Source organism: Notolabrus celidotus, chromosome 2 (genome assembly GCF_009762535.1).
Source record: "Notolabrus celidotus isolate fNotCel1 chromosome 2, fNotCel1.pri, whole genome shotgun sequence".
Taxonomy (NCBI): domain Eukaryota; kingdom Metazoa; phylum Chordata; class Actinopteri; order Labriformes; family Labridae; genus Notolabrus; species Notolabrus celidotus.
The window spans coordinates 34,347,440-34,364,926 of NC_048273.1; the positions used below are offsets into that span (position 1 = coordinate 34,347,440).

At 41.2% G+C, this 17,487-nt stretch overlaps 1 protein-coding gene across 2 annotated transcripts in view; it reads right to left on the reverse strand.

Moving 5' to 3' along the window:
- Positions 1-25: 25 nt before the first annotated feature.
- btbd8 (BTB domain containing 8) overlaps positions 26-17,487 on the reverse strand; it is a 42,308-nt gene continuing 24,846 nt past the window's right edge. For both annotated transcript variants that reach the window (XM_034703584.1, XM_034703576.1), the window contains exons 13-19: positions 14,301-14,430; positions 13,343-13,404; positions 10,674-11,214; positions 9,947-10,034; positions 5,649-5,767; positions 3,689-5,557; positions 26-914 (exon numbers count right to left, since the gene is read on the reverse strand). In XM_034703584.1, the coding sequence (XP_034559475.1) occupies positions 415-914; positions 3,689-5,557; positions 5,649-5,767; positions 9,947-10,034; positions 10,674-11,214; positions 13,343-13,404; positions 14,301-14,430 (3,309 nt within the window). In that variant the 3' untranslated portion in view covers positions 26-414. The remainder of the gene's footprint in view (positions 915-3,688; positions 5,558-5,648; positions 5,768-9,946; positions 10,035-10,673; positions 11,215-13,342; positions 13,405-14,300; positions 14,431-17,487) is intronic.

The following is a 17,487-nucleotide window of genomic DNA, read 5'->3' on the forward strand; positions in this document are numbered from 1 at the left end:
TATATGACAGTCAGGAACAATTTCAAATTTTTCCAGAAACACATATCTTTATTTTCAGTATGACATTAAATGCAAGCCATTGGGCTGATACTATTTTTCTTTAAGAAACTTCAATCATATCATTTGAACACTGCCATGAAAATGAATTTTTCTCACGCCTTATCTTTTCTAGAGATTTGAATCAACGTCAATTCAACACATACAAAAAATCAGCATGCAGAACAGCCCATCTGTGTCAAGAAACGGTCCATAGGGCGTCATGGGAAAGCAAATAAGCTGCTGCAAAGCTCAGGGTGTTGCAGAGTGCAAATAAAGAGACAGATAAATTATAATAAATTAAGACAAACTTGATGTAAAGACTTTTAGTGTTCATTGAGAAGGCGTCGACTGTCCGGCAGGCTCCCCTCTGTGCAGTTAATGATGTGTTTCCAGCTCCACGATGGTCCACTCCCCCTGTGGAGATGCAGCGTCTTCTGGGGAGAAGCTGGTCACTGTGATGCTGGTGGAGGAGTCATCCATGGGTGAGATGAGCTCCGCCCAGCGTTTGAAGGTCTCCTTCTCTGGGGACAGGAAGGCCTGCGAGTCCAAGCAGTCACGTGAGAGGGACAGAGTCTGTTTGATAAGGTACTGGGCCAAGTTGAGCTCCTCAGGTACGGGGTTTATGACACCCAGATTGGACTCGTGATCTGAGAGGAGTTGCCTGAGCAGGCTCCAGTCGCTTTCTGCAAACTCACTGCCTTTGTCATGGCCCCCTCTTAGCTTTTCTTCCTCTTCCTTCAGTTTAACATTCCTGTCCTTGTCCGAGCAGTGCTCAAAGGCTTCTCCCACATCCATCTCGTAAATGGGAGAGAGGGCTTTGGATGGTCGACGGTCATGTTTGCAGCTTTGATCCAATCTGTCACAACCATTGTCCCCTAAAAGCAATTGACAATACTGCAAAATGACAAACTGAAACACTCCTCCAAATTGACTTTTTCTGTTTCTTTAAGAGAGACTAGTCTAGTCTACCAAAACAAAACACTGATTGCTAACGTTTACCCTTAATGCAACTGTGTCCTATACGATATTCCATAATAAAGTCAGGTGAGGACGGCCAATGGGGTAAAAACACTGATGGTCAATATGTTTGGTTGACTTCATTAATTACAAATTCACCAGTTACTTAAAATATGGATATCATAGTTACACAGTTGCTTTAAAGGTAATGCACAGAGGATTGCTTTTTATGTGCATCTCTTTATTCACCTACATAAACAAAATAAGCCATGCATTGCCAGCACCAGTGAAATTTGCATTTTTCAGTAAGTAACAAGTGATATGTTTTCAGATTTACTTGCAGGTCTTTGAACGGGCAGACCCATGAAACAGATTTTTTTTCTGTCACACACAAAAAGAAAAACTAAAAATGCAAGCAGCAGTGATTCAGCTAGCAGCACAAAAATATGGCACACCAGTTTCTTTTGACATTCTTAGTGTTTTTTGTATTTAACAGTTCCAACAAAAAAAAAAAGTCACTGTTGGATGTTTGAAAGAAAATATTTTACATGGTTGCATTGGGACGGACCCTTACTACTGGTGCAGCAGGATTTCTTTTTCTGAATGTGATGAGTGAAAAAAGAGACACATGGCAGAACCATGACGGCTGCTCTAGAGACAAATCACACACTTAACAGAGGAGGCTACAGACTCTACATAAACCTACTGAACAAATGCTTCTACACAACAAAACAGTTCTCTTAATAAGTGGACATCTTCAATCTAGACACAAGTCTACTGGGAATGAAAAAAGGTGATGGATGGTTCAAAATAATACAGAACATAATTCAATGGAATGATAAATAAACTCTGACAGTAGCATGCATGTGTGCAGTGCAAACAAAAAAAAAAGCAAACAATAAATGATAAAAATACATTCTCCAATTGAAGGAAACAGCAAAGAGATGCAAGGGAAAAGTTCCCAGGTACAACACACCTTTCTGAGTAGCAGTGGCAGTTCAGTGTCATCAATATTGTATTGAAACCTTTTATTTGACCATAGAGTCAGTTCATTTCACTAAAGAAATTCGAAAAATATCATTACTTACTTGTAATTTACCTGAACATGAATTTTAAAGGTGCTACATATAGCATCTAAGCATCAACACATGTTTTTGTGGACATTTTGAGATGTCTATATTTACTGTAAACAGAAAGACCATCACTGAGAGGATGAGCTGCAGCAGGTGAGGCTACACAGCAACTCACAAGATGCAGATTAGTTTGGGTGCCATGAGACTGATAAGAATATGTTTCTTAAAAATGCAAAGCATTAAAATTACTCTTCTACAATAAAGCTTTTTAAATGGGTTGGGGCTAATTTGCATAATTGGCAGATGCATGATAACGTGCTTGACCCTGTATAACTAGATTCTATCAGCATTGAGATTTTTTTGATGACCTGAGATTGCATAAGAAATGCTTTTAAAAGGTGTAACCTTCGTTGCTATTACTATGAGTGAATATTTGCAGGTTGTGTTCAACAAATGCAAACTAACGGATTATCCTGCAGTGAAACTCAAACAAACAAAGCATGGCGAAAAATTTAAATACTTTTGGACGGAACACACCTTTAACTGTGCGAGACGGGAAAGGAAACCTGTAGCAACATCTTTTCATTCTAGATACGAGGTTTATGTAAAATGTTGCCTTATTTTGAATCTCTAATGAGGAACCTTCTTTAAAAGACAAACATATCACTCGTTGAGATTTTTTGCCGTGGAAAATATTAATAAAGACCTTTTCTTTCCAACCAGCCCAGCTGCAGTGGTTACAGGCATTCAAATATACTGGTACTTAGGAATAATCAATCTTGGCACTGACAGCCTGGTTAGATTTTGTCACATAAATGCATTGACATTCATTTTAGTCCGGGTTTTAAACCAGCTAAAAACTCATCACATGAGCTTTATCATTATGTCATTATACAAAAGGCATTATGTAAAATAATCACAACAATGGACCAACTGTGATAGAAGTACCTCATCTGTTAATGTTTAAATATGATATATAGCACCTTTAAAAGTGTCAAATTATTTATGGCTTTAAAAGGCCAACATCTATTCCACTGCATAAAAGAAATGACACATATAATCAAAATATTTGTTATGTACATAAAAGTGCATTGGTATAACTATGTCACAGGCCTTTCTCGAGGCAGATCTTTTTGACAAATACAATTGTATGATCAGTCCGAGTAAAGAGTACGCTGCTTCCCCTTTGTTGTGTAAACTGAGATACCAAGGCCTACATGCCTCTGACTACAGGTAGTTCAGTTGTTTCAAATGTACAGTTTAGGTTCTTTGTTCTGATGGTACCAATCTCCATCTTCAAAAGGATATTGATGTTTCAAATTCAAATCTACAACAGCTACACAGTCAAATGGGTTGAAATGAAAGAAAGCTTTTAGATAGAAGGAATGATTCCATTTGAATTTGAACCTTGACTCAGAACTAGTTGCTAAACTAGTTTGCTTATTGATATCCTTTTTTCTGGGAGAGGGATAGGTACATGTTGGATGTGGGTAAGGTCTGGAATTCGAGCAGAGGTGAATGAACTTGCAAGGATAAACTACATCTACACTTGTGGAGGTTAAGGATAAGAGATGGGTTTGGATTCGGGGTCTAAGAAGGGTCCTTAGATCATACATTACCTGCTGGAGATTGTGCAGCATGAACAGGAGAGTCCCCTGTTAGCTGAGGCTCATTTAAGTCTAGATGTAAGTCAGCTTTCTTGCCTTCTGAGACGTGATTTCTGCGCGGGCCTCCGTTGTATTGTTCAGTGTGCTGCAGATCCAGGTGGCATGGGCGCTCCTGGGGAGGGAGGTCTCTGATGTCAGAGTCAGGGACGGGACCGCTTGACTTTACTCCATCAACCTGGATGTGTACATTCTCCTCCCTCACTGGTTCCTGAATCTCTGTAAGAAATATGGAGGATTTTTCTTCCTGTTCTTCATCCTGTTGTTTGTGCTTCATAACTTCACTCTCAAGGTGGTTCTGTTGGTCAGCGGAAGGGACACAATTAGACTGAGGAGTCACGGAGTCAGACTCGAAAACATCACAGGGAGTCAGAGCGTCATCAGGCTGTTGAGGCGGAGTTTGGACTCCACCCTCCTCTGAGCCCAACTCCTCACACTCGTCGACAGAGAGCAGCACTGACCGCCGGAAGTTAGAGGTGGACTGATAGTCGGGCTGGTCGTTCTCCTGCTCCCCTCCATCGTCATCAAAAGCTAGATTGACAATCCCCTGATAGTGTGGTGAGGGTTCCGTTGGCGGCGGCTGAGCCTGACCTGGGATCACCTCAACCTCCGACCTCTCATCCTCTGTTGCCTCCTCATCTTCCTCTTCCTCTTCATCCTCAGAGGAGAACAGCTGGGGTTCGGGGACACTCTTCACAGTCACAGTAGCCTCTACCTCCGAGTGCTCCTCCTCCACGGGCACCTCCTCCCTGTGCAACCAGGAACGAGGACGCTGTCTCACTCCCTCCTCCTCGCTGGTGGTCTCTGCTTCCCGCCCTCGCATCCGCACCTCCACTCTCAGTCCTGCTCCGCCTTCGTACATCTTTAACTCCTCTGGAGTGCTGGTGTCACTACTACTGCGACCCAGGAAGTCGTGACAGCGACTGGTACCACACTTGGAAACCCCTCTGTCGTTGGAGCAGTCGTCATCCTGCGAGCCTCCGGCGTCGTAATCCTCTGAGCGGGGCTTGATGTCGTCAGAGGAGGTGGTGTGTGTGCTGCAGGTCTCAGACTCTGGGCTGACTTGATGGTGGATGCCGCTCCACGAATCCTCTAAGGGAGTGTCAGTGCTTCCTACACTGCAGGGGGTGTCTACGGGTCGCTCAGAGTCTTTTGGGGAGTTTGGGGAGCGGACCTCATGACCTTGTCCTCCGCTGATGCGAGCTTTGTTGACACTACTTGGAGGCTGTTTGAAGGTGCCTGGTTTAACAGATTGGACATCAGGGATGTTGCAAGCCGCTGGTTCAGCACTGGCCTCCACATCTGCACAACTAATGTCATCTGACTGTTTGTCAGTGTTCTGAGGAGTCTGCTGAGAGCTAAGCGAATCCCCCACAGCCTGGTTAGAAAGCGCTACCTCTGTACTATCTTTATGAACCCCGACTTCAACAGTGTTTTCAGCCGCCTCAGATTTACATTCTAAACTTTTGCCATTCACGGCCTCCTTCCCTTTAGTTCCTGATTTCTTGGAGGCAGCAGAAGCTGAGGTTTTGGCAGTAGCTCCATATTTTGGAGAAGCTTTCTCTGTAGATAAGTCTGTACTACTTTTTGGCTTTGGTCCAGACTTGGCAGCTACAGCAGCAGATTGTTTGGAGGGGGCTGGAGAGAGCTTTGTTGGTTTAGTGCTGGATTTAGCCGAGGCTCCAGTCGCTGAAGTGGGTTTTGTGATCTTCTTTTTGGGAGCTTCACTCGCTGTTTTATCTGATGCTGAGGGTTTCAAGCCATCCTTTCCGTCTTCTTTCCTGGGGGAAGCTGGCTTTTTCAGGGAGGATCCATGCTTGGGGACTAAACATAAGACAGAATGCAGCAGAACATTAATATGTGGTAGAGTATAATGAGAGACATCTGAATGGCTCAGACTTAAAGTGCGTCTCACTGTGGTGGTCTGTTGTGCCTCTTCCTTTGGTGTCTGCTCTCGCTCCTGTCACACCGGCTGATGTTTTGTCACCAGTCTTGACTTTGCCACTCTCTCTCACACTCGACTTATTGGTAGGACTGTGAACAGACAAACAATCATAAACCGATGCAGTAACCACAGAAGTTTTTACCACAACATCTTAATTACCACAGACTTGTGGCTGGAATGATTAATATAAAATATTCATAAGAAAAACAGAAGGGATAGTCAATCATGAAATAATGTTTAACACCAGCAGGGGGCAGTACGGTGTTGTTCAGTCAAGGTCAAGTCTCTGAGACATGAGATGATTATCAATGTGAAGAATTTCAAGTTGTTACTTGTGTTCTTGTGCAGTGTCCCTGCATGACTTCAAAAGAAACATTTGTGTTTGTGGTTACACTGTAGACCAAGGTTAATGGATTTTCATCATGTAGCACTTTAGAGTAACTTAACCATTGCAGTTTTATAAGATCTCTCATTATAGATGAAAATATCAAAACTATAGTTATCAGAAAACAGAGTAAACATTTAAACAACTGAAAGGAGAGTTTTGCCTACTTTTGATTCCTGTACACCCTCTGATATTTTTGAGAACAACAGTCTAAACTTTGGCACAGAAATCTAGAAATTATATATTTTTTTAAATATGCAAAGGAAGTTTATGTAAAGATGAAACCACAGTATGTTTTAGTGTGCCCTCATCTCTTTCTTGGTTTACATACAAGGCTGCTTTTTCCAAAGAGCTGAAATATTAATGTGCTTCCAGGATAGAATGAGTTTGGATGAGTTGGAGGGTAAAACAGGTATTTTTAAGATGGCAGAAGGACAGATAACAAGCTTGTCAGTAAACACAGCACGGCCTCTTCATCTTACTGAACGCTACATCAGGTGTAAGAAGGAAACTAGGTGACACTGAAATGCCACACCTACTATATTTGCATTCAGCAAGGAAGTGCAGACTGCAGTCTAACATATGCTTGATTTGCTTCCTGTGCCCTGAATACATTCAGCTAATGGGGTTGAATATACTGACACTTAGCTCATAAAACAACCTGGTGAGGCCATGTTCAATCTGCAGTGAGGATGTAAAACAGTGACAAGTAGACTTTTTCAGACTTAATCTAAGTTTGAAGCAAAGCTGTAAAGGCTGCAGTGTAATATTAACAGTAGACAGTGTATTCATGTTGTCACTGTTTTATTTATATCAGTGTAGGTGATTGTGTTTAATCCTTTACAAACCCTCCTGATTGTGTGTTGGTTCTCAGGGTCACTCTTTGGGTTGTCATTTCAAAATACCCTCAATATTTTGTTGGCTGCAATTGATTACTGTCAATTGAAAACAGACCTTTTCCCTTACATTTGATGGTGTCTTCTTATTCTGAAAAACTCTTCCATTGTCCTTTTAATGCTTTTATTTACTTATCAATTTTTATTGATTTACTTTATTTGTTTATCCTTGAAAAACCTCTTAAACAATGATTTTATTATTTATTGTCACACTACTTTATTCTGTTTAATTTGCATATATTCTTTTTAACCTCACGTTGTATTCTGTTTTGCATTGTTAAAATTCCTCCTCTGTCTAAAGGTTTACTTTCTTATTTGAACCATGCTTTGTGTGTCAAAGCACTTGGCAACCATTTGTTTTTAAAGGTGCTATATAGTTATTAGTTATAAGTTATTATTATTATTATTATTTGGAAGAAAGTTTCTGAGTTAGAATGGTAACAAACCTCAGTTCATCCATCACAGAAATATAAATGATCTGAGCTGTTGTAAAATGTTCTGTCTCTAATGTTGGGTTAGAAGCTAAAAATTACTGCGGGCTACATTTCTTTCTTACTTCAACTAAAAGCCTCAAAACCTCACAACAGCTACATTTCATTCATGTCATTGAGCCGCGTTGCTGTCAAGCTTACATTAAGCTTCCTACCCAAAACAAAGGGGAAAATAAACAATAACTGTTTACAAAAATAGTTTGTTCTCTCAGTCTCAAAACACTTTGTAGATTGTTTTCACTGCACTCTGCTCTACTCATATAAAGCCGGAAAACGAGAAACAAAGACCATACATCAATTTTGACTTATACTGACATTTAATTCAAGTACATGCATTTGTCTTTAGCAGAGGAAAATGGAATCCCCTCCCCATGGAAATCAGTTCAAGTGGAGGCTGAGCTAGATTGAAGATTGAAATGGAGTGCATCATGTTGACAATTCTGTCCCCTACCGGGTAAATAACATAACATATACAAGGTAGTGCTGCACGATTGATCTAATTGCGATGGCAATCACGACGTGAGAATGTGCAATTACATAAATCTGCAAAAGGCCACGATTTAAATAAATATGTGCATTTGTGTGTCTGCAATGAGGGAGCAGGCGCTGATCTGGTAGCCAGAAATACACCCCAAAAGAGTCAGATTCAAACTTTCCTTTTTAATAAAGCTTATAGTTAGAGCTGGATCAGGCTTGGACCAGCTCGTTATACTGCTATAGGCTTAGACTGCCGGGGGAACTGGCGCACTGACACACTGGGATCCTATCTCACCCCCTTCCCCCCAACCCCCATCACTTACTTTAACTCTCCTTGTCCCATTAAAGTTACTAACCATAGACCTTTCTGGAGTCCCTGAGCTCCCTTGTCTCGTAGGTTCCTCTGAGCTGCCGTAGACGTCCTCCTGCTGTGGACGTTCCAGACTCCAGCTGATATGGACGTGCTGGACTCCAGCGGCAACAGCTACTACTACTTGTCTCATCACTATCACCGCTCCCTCTCTCTCTTATTCTCCTCTATCCCTCTTTCAAGACCCAACTCGGTCGAGGCAGATGGCTGTCTAACATGCGTCTGGTTCTGCTCGAGGTTTCTGCCTGTTAAAAGGAAGTTTTTCCTCACCACTGTAACTAGCTAAATACTGCAATGTGCAATGCTCATAGTGGATAAGGTGGGGTAAGACTGAGTCTTATCCTGTCTTGGTGTTGGGTCTCTGTTCATAATTTGACAGAGTGGTCTAGACCTGCTCTGTTTGTAAAAGAGTCTTGAGATAACGTTTGTTGAGATTTGGCGCTATACAAATAAAGATTGATTGATTGATTAACAAGCAATGTCTGCTACATGGAGTGTTTATGATTGAGATAAGGTGAGCTTGAACAGAAAGAAGAGCTGTGCAAAACTTGCAGAGTTGAAGTCACTACGTCATGTGGCAACACAACCACTTTGTATCAACACAAAGGAAAGTATGATGAATGGATGTGAGTCAAGTCCCAGGCAAGACAAAGAGACAGCTAAAGGTCGTCAAAGCCAAATAAACCCACAGAGGGCACAATCACAGAGTCTCAGGGGTCATTTACTCCTGGATCAACGTGCCTCCTGGGTGATCAGATCATACGTGGGTAGCTCAGAGGACAAGTGCTCACACTTTATATCAGGGGTTCTCAAACTTGTTATTCTGTGACCCCTAAAATAACAGTGCCAGAGACTAGAGACCCCAACTGTCCTGATGTGGTTAAATGTTGCTCACAGAACTAGTAGGCCAATCCAAAAACCTACAGATATCTTTGTAATTTAAAGAAGGGTATAGCAGAATCATTTCCTTAGGAGTCATGTGGCAACAAAGTAAAAAAGAAAATTGATGACGTTTTATATTTACATTGTTGTATCTAAAATCTAGATCAACATTTTGTATATGTTTTTACAACAAAAGGATAAAAGATGCAATTATTATTGATTTTTGGAATGCATCTTGCGACCCCCCAATGGGTCCCGACCCCCACTTTAGGAACCACTGCTTTATGTCAACATTCATCTGCAATGACTCTCCTGTGAGCACTTGGTTCATATTCAGAAAATGACCTGAACATCATTTCTGTTTTTTGCATTTTCAAAATGTATTTACTTAATAACTGTATGCTTTAAATTGAGGAATACATATTTCACAACTATCAGGGATCTCTGCATGTGCCTTGACAACCAAGCAAGTAGACTCATAATACCATTTATTATGTCACAATCGCAAATCGCAGTATTGTCCGCTATAATCCCAATCCCACAACTTTACCAAATTGTGCGGCACTAATCCAAGAGGAGGATGACGAGACGGGACTTTGAATGTTGCAAATATCATTTCATTCAATTTAGAGTGCCAGGCCTTAGATCAATTCTGTTATGATTCAGTGCTTTATTTATCTACACACGTTACCTGATTTGACTTCACCATGAGCAATGAAAACAATATGCACACACACCTGCAGCATAATGCTTGGAGTGAGACTTACCTGCTGGTCTTAGCTGTATCTGATTTCTGGTGAGGTTTTGTCAGTGGGGATTTGTTTACTGCCTTGGCCTGGTGTTTGGGCTTTGCTCCTGAAATGCAGGTAATGAACCAAAAACAGATGTGTTATAAATGTAGGTTTATCAGACAGATTACTGACAGAGAAAATCAACCAAAACCACATGTATTCATGTTAGACTCTTGATTTACACAAATCAGGGCGGGGTCGTGTGCTGCTGGTGTGTGAGGTCACTGTTATTCAGTCGGTCCCTTAGAGGGTGGGGTACACAGACACTTGTTCCAGACAGCTGATGCACACATTAGCAGTGGATTCTGATATCAGTGGGGATTACCCCTCCTCCCCAAAACCATCTTCACTATAAAGCTCAAAGTGATCAGTGTGTGACAGCTGTACAGGGCTATGACCTCTGCTATGAGTTTGTGCACCGACACCAGCAGTCTGCCAAGGACAGCCTCATGTGCTTTGTATGCTGATAAATCAACATTCATACATGACACTGCCCTCGTCTTCAAAAAATTCCCTCATGGCCCCTGCATGAGATTCATCATACTAATTAGCCTGCAGATCCTTTTATACTCCGGCTACAGTATTATAGAGAAGCTGGAGCTGACTTGCAGATACACTTCAGCTTGGCTGCAGCGATGTCCTGCACTGTAATTGGTGTCAGTTACAATGATTAAATGGAAGGAAGTCAATAAAGAGTGTAAACCTGGGATGGAGTGGGTGTCATTGCGAGGGCTGCTGGCACCATTCTCTGGCGAGACGCTGCCTGATGAGGGTGAAGCGCTGGGCTGAGCTTGGGTGGTGCCAGCAGCGTCAGACTTTCCTGCTGAGCTCTTCTGTGCCTTCATTGATACAGTAAGACTTGTAGATGTGCAGCTTGGGGGAGACGTTTTAGGCCGTGCACCTGGGTTTGGTTTCTTTTCCTGCTCCTTAACGCCATGAGAGCTTCTGGAGCCATTGGCACCTGCAACATCCCGTCTGGCCCCTGCAGCTCCTGTGCCATTGACAACTGGTGCTCCAGCTGTTGTTGTCTTTGCTTTTGCTGCTGCACTCCTGTCTCCTGGTTTCTTTACATTCTTTGCTTTGGAAGTGTGACCCTCTCCTGGTTTGTTTGCTGTCCCAAGCCCATCAGACTTCATGGCTGATGCAGCACTACGGGAGGCAAAACCTGTGTGTTCAGACACCCTCTGCGTCCTGTGCACAGGGGGGCTCTCAGGTGCAGATGAAGGGCATTTTACAGGCCTTGACTGTCGAAATAAAACAGAGAGAAACATATTAGATGTGTACCTAAGAGACTGGATTAATCAGGAAATAGGCACAACACAGTCATCTGCAACTGAAAGCTTTTATTGTGGATTAGCTTGAGCAGCTGGAACAAACCACTAGAAAAGATGTGGTCTTACTTCAGCTTCAGCACTACTCAGTCTATTGAGATCTCTAAGTCTGGGCTTGAAAGCCAACCAAAAACTAAAACACCACATCTATAGAGTAGGGATGTAAGGATATATCGCAAGACGGTAAAAAATCAATACAAATAAGGGTGGATTAAAATCCATTCAACAACATTTGTATTTGGATATTATTTTTAAACAGTGGAAGGCTCCATCTGTATTATACTCATCTTGTTCAACATCATTAAGTCTCTTGTGCTGCTCTCTCGTCACTCGCTGAGTGGAGGTGTTTTAAGTTTAAAGCATGTTTCAGAATCAGCTGACTGAAGGTGTTGCTCACAGCGGAGACGCTCAGCGGTGGGCTGCAGCTGAGTGTCAGGTCTCCACGAGCGCTTTTTTTCTCCGCCGCCGGACTGATTCTGACCCAGTTGCGCTCCAGGCTGACACCTTACCTGACTGCTCCTCACGTTGATATTCAGCATGTTAACATTTTGAACACCTCAATATGATCCGTAGCTGTTTAACACCGTCAGTAATATACACTGTGTCGTGAAGGAAAATTTGATTTAGGGGGAAAAATGCTTTAGACATTATTTTCGACATGGAACATGTTCACGTTTTTTTAAATTAAACTATAATTGATCGTTAACATTACCAACGATAGATCATGGAAAATACTTGAAATGTACATCCCTAATTTAAAGAGATTTACCTTATTTGTTTTAATATTTAGTACTTTCATTTGGGAATTGTTCACTTTCCATTTCTCTATAATTGCTCTGAAATTTTCCAACGAGGTATTTTTGTACGGTGATTTTAGTATTTTTGCAAGTTGCTGAAAAAAAGTGTGCAGTGGTTTTATTTGAGTTACAACACACCTTAAAAATGAAAGAGGATTACTTTGTTTACAAAGAAATATAAGAGAACAAATATATATTGCAACTGTTCATATCTGAGAATTGAAATAAAATAACAGTTATTTAAATTTCCAGTTCAATCCAGTTTACTTGAAAATCGTTAGAGAATCGTGCCGTGAACCGAAAATCGGGATTCGAATTGAATCGTGGATTGAGTGTATCCTTACATCCCAACTATAGAGTATCTTTACTTCTCTGTTAATATGTAGATGTTAATGGGAAAGAATATCCTCTACATTTTGCTGCTTTGCACATTGATTTAAAAAAACAAAATACAAAATAATTCAGAGTATGGGTGGGACTAATTCATGGTACAAAAACAATGATAGGATTCGATAGGATATATAAGATACAATGAGATACACTATACGATAAGATACTGAAACACTGCCCACAATAACATAAGGATACAGTGATGCTGTAATACTTAATGTATTGTAAAACAGTCATGTGATAATACATCATTATGATATCTGATCAAATGAAGAATACAGATAGCTTTAATTGGTAAAATGCAGGATGAATGTCAATGGCGCCACAAAGAAGTGACAGGCCGAGTCAAATTATGGGGAAATCAGTTTACAGCTCTGCATTATTTTTCAATTATGATGCTAAAATGTGGCGTCAGGGACACAATAATTGTATAATGCTTCCAATATTTTGTCCCATCCTCAATTCAAAGCATCTTCACAAAAAGCCTAAAAACAGAAAAAGTTCCAGTTTTACAGGATCAAACCACTTCTTTAGAGATCTGTGCAGAACCAGCTTCAGAGCTCTGAAGCACTCATGCCTTCCATCCTAATAATCCCTCTCTGGATCACCTCAGCCGGGCTTATCTTTGCTTTAAATCTGTTAAAAGAGGTCCTGGTACTCATTTTATACAGTATCCTCTTGCTATGCGTGTGGGTCATTTATGACACATGGCATCTGATGGTTACACACTCTAAACATTGTCAGGGATTATACAAACTTACATGGATTTCTCAGAGCTTAAAAAATACTAATTCACATCATCAGAATACTTTAAACCCAGAGTTTGTGTAAACAAGTGAAATGAATGCTTTTACCTGTGAGCTAGTGAAAACAGGCTTTTTACCGAGTCTTCGGTTGTCCCCTTTATCGATAGCATCTATTCAAATAAGACAAAAAGACAGAACTGTTAATCAGCCATTTAGGATTTCACAGATTATTACAGACACAAGACAAAGGTTCCAGCAGCAGCCAAGGTCCATCTTTGCAAGAAAGAGAGGCCATTATTTTCATTCACAAACTCTCCTCTCCACACCCTTTGTTGACCCTCTGTCCATGAGAAAACAAACATCAAATCAATGCATTGATCGGACAGCAATGTCTGGCAAAGACTACACCAAACAAAACAGATCCATTTCTGTTTTTCATATGCACATATTTCAGAATGTTGTGATTTATTCACCAAGTGCAAAACAAATTCAGTTAAATGTACTGAACTAACTGGATATCTCTGTAATTCATGCACATGAGACCTGCACTCCAATTACACCAGCATGAAATGTACTAGTAATAGACACACTGATTCCAGCCAAATTAATTATTCATGCAGTGGATTTCAACACATTAATGGCTCAACAGTGAGGAAGCTGCATCTTATTTGTGTTTGTGGAAGCTTCTTATCATGTGCAGACCCACAAAGCTGGAATCCAGCCTCTCACTCCCACCCATTGACACAAGCATGGCAGGTTTGGTGCATTTACCATGTTAGGATCCACTCAAGACATTTCAAAAGAAAGCTCTCATAAAGCAACAATTTCTAACAACAGCACGGGCCAGGGTATCAAAGGGTCAGCAGTGCCAGACAGCTGTGCAAAAAAAGAAGCCTTTTAATGTTCAATCAGCCAACAGCATCCACTACAAGGGCTTTGGTTCATCTAATGATGCAGAGCCCCTGCCTCAGTGCAAAGCTGGGTTAAAGCTGGGAGGAAAAACATCCAGACACACTGCAGCACAAATATCATCTGTGAGAGTACAAACAAGAATATCCTTCCTTACCTGCAAGTATCTTTTCTCTGTGTTTGGAAGAAAGAGTCTCCCATCCCTGCGTGTGGCGGACCGCATAAAAGGTCTGGAGCAGGAAGGTCCACAGCCGACCACGTAGCGTACAAATCTCTCGCCTGAACGGCTGGCAGACACACCGGAGAGAGAGGCAGAGGAGAAGAATGGAAAGGGGTGCGCTACAGCACAAGCGAATCAGCAGCTGCTTGAAGAACCTTTTGCCATGGCAACAAATACTCCTCCCTCCCTCCTTCCCTCCCTCTGTCCCTCCCTCCCCCCTCTGTCTCTGTTGCAGAATCCACTTGAGCTCCCTTGAGCGAATCAGTGATGTCAGTGGCTGATGCCCATACTCCTGCCTCCACGCCTGATTATAAAAACAGGGCTGGACAGAGAGGAGGAGCTAACTCTGCCTCCTCTGCTGCACTAACCACACACTCCCCTGACCGGCAGAAACACAGCCAGATTAGTGAAGGCCGCTGGCACGCGTCACAGTCTCTCTCAGCTAATCCATTCTGCCATACTGTATGGTATTTACAGGGGTTATGTGCTTTAACTCGTGCAGCCAGGTCACTTTCCCCTGGAAGTCATCTCACAGGCTTAACCTGCCTGCCCACACCATTGATTTTGTTAGTCTGTAAATCTCTTAAACGTTTATCGGACCATTGACTGATTGGATTTACAATGATCTTTGACAATATTCAGTGCTCAGTTTGTTTGGGGCTTCAACTGCAAAATATCCTGTTAATACTTCACTACCATGTGTCAGCATTTTTATTATAGTCCAATGCCTGAACTGAGAGGCCCCAAAACAGTCACTTCACATGATATTCAGAGACATATAATGGAAAGATTAGCGTTGAATTCACGAAATATTCTATTGTTGCATTTCAATAAACAGAATTCCTTTCATCAAAGATCAATGTTCCTGGTTGTGGTAGCCATTACTGCAAAACACTGAAACGTGACTAGGGCTGTCAAAATTGCTCCAAAATGACGTTTGAATATTCGCTCTAAAAAAAACCCCATAGGTTCGAACCATTCGAATATCTATATTTGCGCATTATGTCAATAACAGGTGGACAAACTAATACAAGGAGACATAACTACTTGTATATGTATTTTTATTTAAGATTTAACATGCCTAAAACATACCTACACATTACAAAACAAGTAAATGACCAAATGGTCTATACCTTAACACTTTTAAGACCGTAGACCTCTCACTCGCTCACTCGCCCCCCTCCCCTCTCTGTGTGTAATGCACTGAGTGAGTGCTGAACAAGACTTGTGCGAGCAATTAAAGGTCCTGACTCTTGTCCCTAATATAGGCAGGCTTCATTCAGTGATTGAAGCAAATATTATTAACATTAATTGAAGTTAAAAATGAAAAAGTAGTCCACTTACATTCTTGGCGCTTGTATAAAAAAAAAAGAGAAAAAACTGCATTTTATCCCAGGGTCACTGATTGTTGGGCTCTTTTAGTCCACTGTCAATGTAGGGTCTTAGGCCTGACAGGTTATTTGCCAAAAACACAAGACAGTCCACATGTGAAGAGGCCAGATCTCTTTTTATTCACTGTATTCCCAGCGGAGGAAAAGACGCGTTCAGAGCGCACTGAGGATCCGGGGACGGAAGGATTTCTCTCTGCCGTCTGCTTCACGCTGTGCATGTGGGACTCCTGTGACCTGTCCCTGACCTGTCATGCAGTGCGCCCACTCTCAAAGCAGCCGCCGATGTGTTTTTTTTCCACAGTCGAATATTAATTTTCACCATCGAATCTCTGTTTTTTTTTAATATTTGAATATATATTCGAATTTAGAATATTCGTTGACAGCCCTAAACGTGACACAGGAGATGCAGAGGAAAAACATGCAGAACTCTAACTGTCACGCTCAAAAACTCTGTCCTGTAATTCCTCAATATACAAGTGGCAGTATCACACCGAGGTATGTGCTGCACTAGAAAAGGCATGCAGAAGATTGGAATCAAGTAAGCCATGCAAGGTGGTAATCTTTAAAAAATATATGTTTTGTGAAGAAGGACTATATCTAAAAAGGTATTTATTCAGTCTAGTCTCTATTTTAAAATCAATTTTTGTCTTTTAAATATTTCTAGCCATTATTGTATTTCTGCTTCTGTCTTGTTTTCAATCACTGTAAAGCACTCTGGATTGCATCTGACTTGTATGAAAGGTGCTATATAAATAAAGCTTGATTGATTGATTGATATTACATTTGTTAGACCTCATGGAAACACACAATGTGGTCTGTAATCCTGTAGTCTTGAATGCAAACATTATTTTTCTTTGCTTAGATGTAAACTCATCAAGGTCCATCTAGTTTGACGATATGTAGTGAGATAACCGTGGCAGACTGTGTGGCCGGAATCATGTAACTGTCTGAATTAATTTTGGACATCTATGAAAGTTAAAAAGAAAAACTCACAGTATACAGTAGTGTTATAAAGTTACTGCCTGAAAGCCCAAGAAGACACCACTGCAAGTTATTAAAGGGTTACCATTATCCAGAAACCAGAAACCAAGCATTCACACCAAAGCTGAGCCACGTCAGAGACCACATCCAGGCCAGAGGCAAGCTTGCAAAGCCAAGTTGGACAACTCACACTGACCTATTCAGACCACCTCAATCACAGATCTATTCCAGAGTCTGACAGGCAGGGTTAATGAGTGGTGTGCTCCTTCAACGCTGTATGCTACCCTCCATCCACAATAATCTAAAGCCTGTGATAATTTGGAACATGAAAGCATAAAATAGTGTGAGAAGAGATTTATAATTGACTTCAGTTCAGGGAGAAACACTGACAGAGAGTAATCCTCACAACCAGGAAGGTGCAGCTTGGTTCCTTCATTAATATAATCCTGATCATTGAATATATTGAGCGGTCAGTTTTGCATTCAAACTGACTCATCGAATAGTTAGTGACTCCGACTGATGTCACTTATTCATTTGGATATTTTTGGATATTTTCATGGATACATGATTCAAGAGGATGGTAACTTTAACACTTCATTAGTCTTACAGTGGTGTTGACAATATCTATAGTGTGATACTTTTCCTGCTTCCCTACGTCTTTAAGAATAAAATCTGTGACAATTTTCAATTTGATAATATCAACAATTGTAAAATAACTGATCTATGATCAGATTTTTAGCTCAATGTGATGC